Source organism: Vulpes lagopus, chromosome 19 (assembly GCF_018345385.1).
Source record: "Vulpes lagopus strain Blue_001 chromosome 19, ASM1834538v1, whole genome shotgun sequence".
Classification (NCBI taxonomy): Eukaryota; Metazoa; Chordata; class Mammalia; order Carnivora; family Canidae; genus Vulpes; species Vulpes lagopus.
Window position 1 is genome coordinate 44,691,660 of NC_054842.1, and position 12,471 is coordinate 44,704,130.

The window sequence follows — 12,471 nt, forward strand, 5'->3', positions numbered from 1 at the left end:
TGTTGGATGCATGTTTTTCAGCCAAAGCCTTGTTTCTATTTCTTGTTGATGTGTACTTTTGCTCTTTTAGCTAGAGTATATGTGAAAATAAAGAAATATATCATTGCATTCACAGTTGTGTCTTCTTTTTTAATCTTTTATTAAACAATTTTGAGTCCAAGTTCAGCTCATTGATAGTGTGCTTTGACATTAGTTAAAGCTGGGAAAAAAATGCTACTCACCCAGCATCTACCACAGCTATGGTTTTTTTTTTTTTTTAAGATTTTATTTATTTATTCATGAGAGACAGAGAGAGATAGAGAGGCAGAGACATAGGCAGAGGGAGAAGCAGGCTCCATGCAGGGAGCCTGACGTGGGACTCAATCCTAGGTCTCCAGGATCACACCCTGGGCTGAAGGCGGCGCTAAACCGCTGAGCCACCTGGGCTGCCCATGCCACAGCTGTCTTTTGAAACTTTTCACCTGATGTCAGTGTTCATTTTTACAGGATTTAATCTGTAGAACTGTTTGTCAGTTCTGCTTTTTCCAGTTCCAGATTATTCACCTTTTGACCATCTCTTCAAGGGTTCACAAAATCCAGATAGATTGACATTATTTTAATTTTTAAAATTTCATCTTGTTTCATTTTAAAAATTTATTTAAAAAATAATTTACTATTTTTTATTTTATTTATTTTATTTTATTATTTTATTTTATTTAAGATTTTATTTATTTATTCATGAGAGACACAGAGAGGGAAGCAAAGACACAGGCAGAGAGAGAAGCAGGCTCCATGCAGGGAGCCTGACGTGGGACTGTGGGACTCGATCCTGAGACCCCGGGATCACACCCTGAGCCAAAGTTAGATACTCAACCGCTGAGCCACCCAGGCATCCCTAATTTACTATTATTTAAAAATGATTTTTTTTTTTACATTTTACTTTCTCTACACCTATGCCCTCATGTCCTGATGCACCTCATGCATTAGGAATGATGTTAGCACCATGATAGATTTATGTGGGAAGCCAATGGTTGGGAACATTTCAATGAATCTTAATAGGGATCCTTTAAGAACCATCAAGAACAACATCTGGTCATAGATTTTGGGGGTAGGGGTGGAGAATACAGTTTTATAAAGTTCTGGTGCTGAAATGAAGAACCTATATAAATCAATTGTAAGTGTATTAGAGTCAGTCATGTGTCTGTTGATCTTTTCATATGAAACAAGGTAACAGTTTCCCCCACAAATTCATGAAAGCGTACATTTTCTGTCTTTTTTTTAATGCTTATAGCCATTCCAAAGTAAACTTTTTCTTCAGCACTTTCATGTACATTATTATGAATCATTGTTTTTCCATTTTATTTCCACTTATCACCAATTTATTTCTTTCAGCGAACATTGGTGTCTATAGAAAAAGAAATTTTAAGACCATTATTAAAAGCAGTACAGTAGTCCCCCCTTTTCCATGGCTTCAGTTATCCACGATCAACTGTGTCTAGAGGCAGATGTTCCTCAGAAGGTCAATAGTCGTTTAACACGGTGTCACAATGCCTATGTCATTCATTTCACTTCATCTCGTTATGTAGGCATTTTATCATGTTACACCATAACAAGAACAGGAAGGATCAGTACAGTATGAGATGTTTCAAGAGAGAAAAAGACCACATTCACATAACTTTAATTCTAGTATATTATTATAATTGTTCTATTTTATTGTTGTTAATCTCTTACTGGGCCTAATTTATAAATTAGACTTTATCATAGGTATGGATATATAGGAGAAAAAATAGTATATATAGGGTTCAGTATTATCCACAGTTTCAGACATCCACTGGGGATCAACATATCCCTTGTTAATAAGAGGGGGGGACTACTACATATACCATATGGTTTAAATATATTCTAATTTTTAAAAGTTACTTTAATTATTTTTGATTCATTTCTATTTTTCCACTTTTTAAAAAATTTTATTTATTTATTTATGATAGTCACACACAGAGAGAGAGGCAGGGACACAGGCAGAGGGAGAAGCAGGCTCCATGCACCAGGAGCCCAATGCGGGATTCGATCCCGGGTCTCCAGGATCGCGCCCTGGGCCAAAGGCAGGCGCTAAACCGCTGCACCACCCAGGGATCCCTGTTTTTGTTTTTTTTTTTTTTAATTTAAAATCTATTAACTAACATATAGTGTATTATTAGTTTCAGAGGTAGATTTTAGTGATTCATCAGTTGCATATAACACCCAGTGCTCACTACATCACATGTACTCCTTAATGCCCATCACCCAGTTACCCAATTCCTCCATCCCCCTCCCCTCCAGCAACCCTCAATTTATTTCGTATAGTTAAGAGCCTCTTATGGTTTGTCTCTCTGATTGCATTCTATTTTATTTTTCCTTTCCTTCCCCTATGTTCATCTGTTTTGTTTCTTAAATTCCACATATGAGTGAAATCATATAATTGTCATTCTCTGACTGATTTATTTCACTTAGTATAATACCCTCTAGTTCCATCCATGTCATTGCAAATGGCAAGATTTCATTCTTTTTGAATGGCTCAGTAATATTCCATTGCAAATATATATACCACATCTCCTTTATTCATTTATTTGTCAATGGACATCTGTCCATTTTTTATACATTTAAAAATACATCTCATCCTAGTACTGCTTTATTTAAAGAAAAATTACTTTCCTCCTTGCAAGATTATATTATAAAGGGAATTAGTTATAAAGGGAAAAATAGTAATTTTATAGTAGAGAAACCTGACAGTCATCTCCTTAATCAAATGCTCAAACTTGACATAATTGGTAAAGGAAAAAAAAAATCAACATCTTTTGCCTCTTGTTATGTGTACTGAGAAAAACAATATCACTCCTGTAAGAATCTTGCCAAAAAATGCATAACCTGAATCTAATCATGAGGGAACATTAGACAAACCCAAATTGAAGGACATTCTACAAAGTGGTTGCCCCGTATTCTTTAAAAATGCTAAAGTCAGGGCTCCTGGGTGGCTGATTTGGTTACACACCCGACTCTTCTCAACTCAGATCATGTTCTCAGGGTCATGAGATGGAGCCCCAAGTTGGGCTCCATGCTCAGGGGAGAGTCTGCTTGTGATTATCTCCCTCCCTCTCCCTCTGCCTTTCTGCACAACCCTCTCTCAATAAATAAATAAATCGTTTTTTTAAAATGTCAAAGTTATAAAAGACCAAGAAACTGTTCCAGACTAAGAAGACAAGCCAACTAAACATAATATATGAGTGGGATTTTCTTTTTCTGTGAAGAACGTGATTAGAATAATTTGTGAAATTTGAAAAGGGTCTGTAGTATTGAATCATCTTTAATTTCTTTCTTTTTTTAAGATTTTTATTTATTCATGAGAGACACTCAGAGAGACAGAGACATAGGCAGAGGGAGAAGCAGGCTCCTTGCTGGAGCTTGATGCAGGACTCGATCCCAGGACCCCGGGATCATGACCTGAGCCGAAGGCAGATGCTCAACCACTGAGCCACCCAGGTGCCCCGAATCATCTTTAATGTCTTAATTTTGATAGGTGTATTGTGTTTATATATAATAATATCCTTAGTTTTAGAAAATGTGGGTATATATATTTACCATTGTATGTGTGTTAGGGTGGGGGTCAGGTGAATGGGAAAGCAAATGTGGCTATCTAAAATGTTAACATTTGGGGAATCTGGATGAAGGGTATATGGGAATTTTTTGTACTGTTTTCTCAAATTTTCTGTAACTCTGATACTTTGTCCAAAAAACTTTTTTAAAATTCTTTTTTGTGTTGTTGAATTAATAGGTGGTTAGATATTTACGAAGCAGAATATTGGATTGAATTGGGGTACTTAATAGAAGAAATACAGAATACCATCCCTGCCTATAAGTAACTTAAAGCGAAGCAAGCTTTTTTCCTACAGACTCCTCCAAAAGGTTATCTGACTATAGTAGAAATGTCACAATCTAAAAAAAAAAAAAAAAAAAAACAACTTTTCTATTTGTCAGAGGAGGTCTTTATTATCCTTCCTCCAGTAGGGAAATGAAGCATAACATTAAGTATGACAGGATATCTGCAATTCTTTTCTAGTGATATTTTTTCGTTGTGGAGGAAATTGCCTGTCTCCTGGTGCATAATATTGAAGAATTTTACTCTAACCTGATGTGCTTTCTTTTCTATGTCAGGATAGCCAGAAAATTTTCTAAGATTCAGAATTAATCTTAGACTTAAAATTAGACTTACTCAAAGCTTTATCAAACTTTAAAGATAATTTTGACTGGTAAACATGGCTCCCCATTTTCCTGTTTATAGTTCCAACTATCTTTTTTGTTCATTACTGCTTCTTTCAGTTTACAGTTTCCTTCTATAATAATAATAATTTAATAATTTAATTATAATATAAATTTAATATAATAATAATAATATAATAATTTCTCTTTCATCTCTTACCCAGTGTAAGTCTATTTCCCTTACATTTGCTATTTGTTCTACAGTTTTCTCTATGGCTTTAAAAAAATCTCCCTTTTCTTAACCAAGAAATCATCTGCCTCCCCCTCCAGGCTAATTCTATAGTAGGAATCTTTTCAGTGTCGGGCTGTGTAGGATCACCCTGCAGCAGCATCCTCTGCAGGTTATGCATTTTGCACACATGAATTTCCAGAATGTCTGCCTCCGTGTTCCCTCACTCTTGGTTTTTACTCTGAGCAGGACCATCCTTCTGTGTGGTGGTTTACGTGTGTGCTGATATTCTTTTAAACACTATTTAAGTTTTCTTTCTCATGTTTGACGCTTCACCTCATTTAGTAGTTACTGGTATTAAACTCAGTGGTTTATTTGCCTGTATTTGGTGTTCCAGTACTCTCAGTACTACCCTTGTAATAAAGGGTTTTAATAGAATAGTTTTTTTATGTTACGAGGTATTTGTGTAAAAACGCGGGAGCAGACATGAAAACATGTTGTTTGCACTAACAGTTGACATTTCAGTGACTTTTATTTTTTTTTAAGAGATTTATTTCTATATTTTCTTCCACTTATTTGTCCCCATTTATGCCCATTTTGAAGAGGAAACACAAGGAGTTGTTTTCTCTACATCATTTCCCCCTATTGGATTTGTTTTTGCCAACTCCAACAATTCTGAACTCAGAAGACCCAGGAAACACCCAAAGCCTGCAACCACACAGCAGGAATTTCCCTCTGTAGAACACAGTTTGTGAATATTTACCCATTAAAGGGCTGTTCATTTTCCTGTGTGTGTCCTGTGCACATGTGTATGTACATAGGAAAGAGTATTAGTGCTGGGGTGGGGGAAACAGGAAATTTAGATTCTGTTTTTTTTTTTCCTGGATCTTGGCTATAGTCTGAACAATTTGTGTCCTCCAAAATTCATATGTGGAAACCTAATGCCCATGATGACAGTAACTTGGTAGGGCCTTTGGGAAGTGATGACATTATGAGGGTGGAGCCCTCGTGAGTGGGATTAGTGCCCTTATCAAAGGGGCCCCAGAGTGCTAGCTTATCTTCCACCATGTGAGGATGTATAATAGGAAGTCTACAACCTGGGAAAGGGCTCTCATTCAACCATGCTGGCACCCTGATCTCAGATTAACAGCTTCTAGAACTATAAAAATAAATATGTGTTGTTTCTTTCTTTTTTTTTTTTTTTTTTATATGTTGTTTCTAAACTACCCAGTCTGGTATTTTATTCAGCAGCCTGAATGGACTAGATAATCTCTGACAAACAATAATCAATAATACTTCCCCTCACCCCTAGAAGTACAGAAAGACATTTCTGCCTGATTGACTATTTGAAATTATACTGATTTGGGGGACCGGGGAGGGAGGCGGGGAGACTTCCTTGTGTATCAGGTACTACCTAGAAAAAAGGTTGAATGTTTTTTATTAAGAAAGAAATTAAATTCTAAATGCATCTTTTGTAAGTCACAGTTAGTCTTTTGTATATAACACAACCACTCTCATATCAGTTTTAGGAATAATTACACTGCTTCAAGCTGGTGCTTCACACTGGGTGAAGTATTTAGGCAAAGTAGCACATCTTGATTATATTCATGATACACGACTTCTAGAATTACTAACTCGATATTCACCTCTATTTGATAGAACCGTGTAAGTAGTTTCCATTCCAGCATGAATGTGGTCGGTCACATGGCAGTGGAGTAACCAGGTTCCAGGTGTTCTTGGAAACATTTCTACAGTTTGGTATGTCCCAGGGAAAATGTCAAAGACATCGGACCTATAAATGCCCCTGTGCTTGATTAGAAAAATGACAAATATTATATAATGTGTATTATATGTAATAGTTCAATCAAATACTTTTTCATTGGCCAGTTTAGGGATATGGGGAAAATGAACAAATCTGTTTTTAAAAAGAGGCAGAGAGAGAGAGACTTTATACATTTCTGCGTCCAATACAAACAGTGAGATGTGTGGTCGTAGAACTCCTGCTAAATGCCTGGCAGTATGGGCCACAAAGTGGGTGTGAAGGAAAGATGTGATGAGAGTCATTCATCCTTTAGGTCTACCTGGCTCCTCTTACACTCCGTTTGCCTTTTTATCAGAGCACTTGAGTTATGCAAGGGAATTTAGCTCTGACCTTATTTCAGTCCTAATTTCACTTTTGCTGAACCTAACCTGGATTAGTTGGCCTGTGAAACTTTGTGGCAGGGATGGTAATGCAGGGAGCAGAAAAGGAGGCAAATGGAGAAGTCAGAACCAGGGGCAGTTCAGGGAGAGTCTACACTAGACACGGAGCCCTTGGGCGGCATTTCTGCAGGGACAAAATTGAGAGCCCCCTAAGAATATAACATCTATGTAAACCAAAATACAGGTGGCAAAATGGCCTTTCCTGCAATGGGCTGTGTGATTGCTTCTGAATTTTCTACATTAACTCAAGGTAAGAAAGGGAGCTATTGACTTCTGCTGAAATCAGCACTGGGTGAGAAGTAGAAGTAGTAGCATTAAGATCTGGGGACCAATCAGTTGCCTGACACCAAAATGATAACATTTTTCACTTTCGGCCATTTAAGATTCAGAAGTTAGAACAGGTAGAGATTATAAATTAGTCTTGTCTCTACTGACTCATCATTATATGAACATTCTTAACCTCTCTGCTAACAATTCTATCCAAATACCTTGCCTAGCAATATCTGAGCAGAATTCCATGAAAACCCATGAAAGCCTGTAAATCCAAGAAAGAGCCCAATGTGTACAGAAGTTGGTAACTGCAATTGAAATTGCTGTGTGGTTCACTTTTTGAAAATAATTTAGTTGTCTCTTGAAACTTTTTTTTTTAAATGAATATTTTCTTCATTTGAATTAAAACATTTTCCAGTAGAACAAGACTAATGACCATGGATCACTCTTACCTTGTATCTGAAGCTGTGGCCATGAAAATGTACCGAGTGCAGGTCTATTTCATTGCCCATTCCCATCAGATACCAGTTGACTTCATCTCCCACATTCATCCTGAGGCCTCGTAGGTTCCCAAACATTCTCCCGTTAATAGCTGGGGAAAGCACATGGTTTTTGCGTTACCTTTTAGGATATTTTAAATCAATAGCAATTTCACTGACAATATGATTACTAGGTTAATGTATGGGATCTTTTTGAGGTAATGGAAATTATTTCACTACAGATAAGGAAATGAATACTTTAAGGTCAATAATGTCACACTGGTTTTCTAGTCACTTAGCACCAAAAGCCTTAATCCTAATTGTGAGTTTAAAATGGAATGAGACTTTGGAATTGGGAGAGAAGTTAGTAGATGGTTTTTGCTTTGACCAGAATTCTCACATGCACAGTGAGGCAGAACTGGTTTATTAAAAAATAAATGAAGGTGTGTGGGTGGCCCAGTTGGGCATCTCTCAGGGCATGGTCCCTGGGTCCTGGGATCGAGTCCCACATTGGGCTCCGCACAGGGAGCCTGCTTCTCTCTCTGCCTATATCGCTACCTCTCTCTGTGTCTCTCTCTGTGTCTCTCATGAATAAATAAATAAAATCTTGAAGAAAAATTAAACAAATGAGTAGTCTCCAAGCTAATTTTATTTGAAAGAAGGGAAAAAATAGAGTTTAAAATAATGTATCATACCATGCATTTTATTGCTTTCTATGAATTCTTTATCATCTTTGTTTACTTTCTCAGGGTGGTTAGAGTATGTTTTGATGTTGTCATCTATGTACCAGGATTCATTTTCATCAAAAACAAAAAACAGAAGGGAGAATTCCAATTTTAATATGGGATGGAAGAATTCCGTGTAATGTCTCCGGCAAACAATCAGTGTGCCAATTAATCCACTATAGAGATCCTGAAAACAAGCAAAAACTTCAGTCATCCTCATGATGTAAGTCAGCATCTCAGAGAACTGGGACCTTGGGAATTTAAAAGGACTCATTTAAATAGTGGGATTTGCCTACCATAGTGCTGTTGGGTCAGTCACTTTCCACTTGTAGTTAAATTGGACTCATGATGAGTAGTAGGTAGGTTGAATGGGTGATGCTGAAGTAATAGAAATGTGTGCTGGAGCCAAATATTGGCTCAGCTAGTGAGCAGCCATTTAAAAGAACCCCAAATGAATAGTGCTGATTTGCCTATTCCGTAAGTCAAACACTATGCCAGTCTCTAAAAATCCAGAGATGAATCAAACAAAGCCCCTGCCCTCCAGGAACTCAGGCTAGTAGAGGAAATAGAGGATGGAAGAAATGAATCACTTGTTGTGATGGGAGGAATACAGAGGAGAAAGACCATAGTTGACAAATCTATGAGAAGTTTGGTTTGGCTGGGTGTCAGCAATGGCAGATTAAGTCTGGAAGAGCCTTTGAGCCATATCATGTTCAGGAATTTTAGATTTTATCTTATGTGTCATAGGTAGCCATTGAAAAAATGAATATGGCATGGCAGCAGATTTGCATTTTAGGCCAGTCATCTTGGTGGTGGAGTGAAAGAAGGATTGAAGGAGGAAGAGGCTGGAGCCTGGGAGGCCATTGCAGTAGTGAGGCAAATTATAAGAACCTGATCTATGGAGATAGAAAGAATAGACTATTATATGTAGGTGTCTGAATTGCCTGTCTGAGCCAGGGGGAAGAATTAGATACTTCTATCCAGGGTTCTAGATTGAACAAATGAGTAGATTTGGAATTTATGGTGCTACTTATTGCAATAGGAAATACAAGAGGCGGAGGATGATCTCAATTCCATGTTAGAATTGTGTTTCCAGTGCTGGTGGGACATGCTGGTGGAGATGATCAGTAGGCTGGTGTATAGAAGTCCGGAGAGAGATTTGGACTAAGATTTAATTCTGCAAAAGAATCTTGGAACAAGTTCTGATTTGCAGTTGTTGAGTGTTTTGGTGGCTTTGAAATAGTCAATCAAGTAGCTTTAGTTGTGCTGGATTGACTACTGAGATCAACACTTTTATTATCATACAATAACAGAGCTCTGAAATCATGTACCTCAGCTCTTTGGTTTAATGTATTTTTACGTCAAAAGGGAGGTGAAATACTTTTATATTAATATATTCATATTTATCATAGATTCATATTTTGTTTGATTAATGTTTGATTCTGTTACTCATAATCAGCAGTCATAGGGTTAATATGTTTATAACTCTATCCTTAAAAAGAAACAAACCAAAAAATGAAACCAAAGTGAATTGTAGAGAAGCTTACTTTGCTGGGATTTTGAGATAGAATTGGATCATAGGAAAACTCTAATCTCATCTTTCTTCAACTGTGTGTCTATCTTGGGGATTTTCACAAAACATAAATGATTTAAAGTTTACCTTAACTTGATCCACAGTTGAATAGTAAGCCCATGGAATACAAGCAGAATCCTCTATTCCAGCCGCAGCTCTGTCTGGGATCTTCCATGTGTAAATGCGAGTTTTACCTAGATTAATCAAGTGTTAACACATCAGGTTACATTTGGTACATATTTGATATACATATAAATATACACAGTAAGCCTTGATGACCAGTGACCTAGAAACTGGAAATGTCAAGGTAATTAGTTTTAAAAAGTAGTGGAACTCAAAATTGCTTTCAGGAATTCAGTTTTTAGACAAACTGTAAGACATTTTTATTTATTTATTTATTTATTTATTTATTTATTTATTTATTTATTTATTTATTTATAAGACAGACTTTTAGATCTTCTTTGTCAGTTATGAGTTACCTATCCATGACACACGTACAATACCACCAACCCAGGAGGTGGCAATATCAATATTATAATTTGAAGGAACTTTGTGACACATCTTTTTTTAGCTTGAAGTATGTTTCTGTAAAACACTGTCTTCAGCTGTCAAGTGATATCCCCTAGTCACATGTGCAAGTCTTCTATGTGCTTATACCTGGACTGCCCGGAGTAATTCCCTGGGCCTTCCTTTTCTCCTTTTTCAATATTATCCCTAGTGATTCCACAATTCCTGGTGAGGAGCCCTTAGACCTTGTGATCTTAGGGGTCACTGACTCATCACAGTGACCCCCTCTCTGGTCTGTCCCATCCTGTCATACCATACACTGTTTCGTCACAGCTCTGTCAAATATAGGACACTGCCATACCCTGGACCTTGACACTTTGAAGATAGCCAGTGGCTCCACCCTTCTAATTTGTCAAGGCCTTTACTGTCTTCCATTTGCTGTGGGCTCTTTTCCAGGCCGATCTCTGCTTCCAGTCTTCTTAGAGTTTTGTCCAAGTTTGTCCAACTTGACTTTTAGCTGTGGGCACTCACCATCCACTCCATTTACATAGGCCTCACTGTTACATATTCATGCTGTCAGACTTTCATTAGCCAGAGTCTGACAAATGCTTTCTAGACAATCAAGCAGGACAGGAAGGGTGGTTTCAAGGGATGTGGTAAGACTTTTTCCTCAGATTCTCCATCTTACCTACCCCTACCTCATCACCCCTTTTCTAAGCAGAACATTTCACTGAGAATATGAAGCATAGACTCACCACCTGAACTTTATCATCTCTTCATCTATACTCTTAACTTCATAAACCAAAAAAATAACATTTCCTTCTCTTCCATTCCCCAGCCTGCTCAGCCACCCATAGCAGATGCCCAAAACCTTAGCACTGTCCTTGACTCCTCCTTCCCTAACATTCCCTTCCCTTTCCTTGTAGATGCATGGAGACATACACACAGATACACCTCCCTGCATGCCCTCTTAACCACCATCCATTTGGAAAGAATGCCTCTCTGATGATAACAGTCATTTGTAGAAAGCCTATAATGCTTAATAAAATGCAACCCCTCTCCCCGCATGAGTACCTGGTAAAGTTGGAATAACTGTAGAATTGTCTGTTTTCACCCCATGGGCATGTATTGAGTAGGGCCTTGTGGCCATATTTTTAAAGGTAATTTTAACTTTATCTCCAACATCTGCAAGAAGTTGTGGACCTGGCAAAAGTAAGAAAGAAGAGTGGCTTATACCTATCAGATGCAAAATTCTAACTCAGTAATGGAAGCAAATATCAGGTAACTTTCTTAGCATTAAGGCCAGAGTCTATTCCCCCCCCCCCCCCCAATTTTGGCTTCATACTATACTACTCTTGGATTTACACCTGGCCTCAGAAGATTCAGAATAAAAACACTAGTAATGGTTGCCTCTATAAATGGAAACCCAGCGTGCATCTCTCATCAAGAGTCCTATGGGAGGTTTTGGCCTAAAAGCCCCCTGCAGGGCAATGCCCTAATCTTGGTGAGTCAACTATGACCCTACCCTGGCCAAGAGTCATTATATAGCACTTGCTCTCATTTCTCAGCATTTGGACTTCCAGGCCTTCTTGAGTGTGAGTTTATGGCAGTACTGCATTTGGAAGAGTGGGTGGGGCCACCCCCTCCCATTTCTACCCTCTCTAGCCAATCTTAGCTTGTCTGCTGCTAAGAGAATTTCTGAGACCCAGCAACCATGCCATTCTCCCTCGCATGTCTTCTTCCAGGGGTTGAGGATAGCAAGCCCCAGGGTACTCTGTTAGTATGGAAATACAGTGGGGCTGGAAATGATGTCCCTTGCACTTGATAATCTTGAAGAAATTTCCCAAGACCAATGTTGGTCAAATTCTTAGACATTCTCTCTTAAAAGGATTTCTGAAAAAAGGAAAGCAACTCTTCCATGCCTTGTGTATGGCAACAATTTTTCTTTTCTTTATTTCCTTGTCTATATGTACTTTTATTTCTTGGAGTTAATCACTCACATGGCTATTTTAAAGACAAATAGCTATGACTTGGGAGGGGGAGATAGGCAGAATAACAGGGAGAGTCTGACTAAGATTTTCATTAGAAAATAATTTCTAGGAATTTCACCAAAAATATAGGCATCAATTTGACGAACACCAAATACATACAATTTCATTAGTATATGGGATAATGCTTTGTTTCTAAGAGAGGTAAGGAATATTTTTATTCTGCCATATTCTTTAGTGAGTATAGGCTTCTTGTTTTTATTGTATAACTTTTATTTTTATTTGA

General features: G+C 37.7%; 1 protein-coding gene across 5 annotated transcripts in view; it reads right to left on the reverse strand.

Moving 5' to 3' along the window:
* The window catches only part of LOC121479085 (ceruloplasmin), a 62,755-nt gene that overhangs the window by 10,216 nt on the left and 40,068 nt on the right, over positions 1–12,471 (reverse strand). The window contains exons 16-21 of one of the 5 annotated variants that reach the window (XM_041734591.1): positions 11,272–11,400; positions 9,778–9,884; positions 8,088–8,304; positions 7,366–7,505; positions 6,088–6,250; positions 1,144–1,384 (exon numbers count right to left, since the gene is read on the reverse strand). In XM_041734591.1, the coding sequence (XP_041590525.1) occupies positions 1,368–1,384; positions 6,088–6,250; positions 7,366–7,505; positions 8,088–8,304; positions 9,778–9,884; positions 11,272–11,400 (773 nt within the window). In that variant the 3' untranslated portion in view covers positions 1,144–1,367. The other 4 variants (XM_041734592.1, XM_041734589.1, XM_041734590.1 and 1 more) reach the window with 4 other exon arrangements.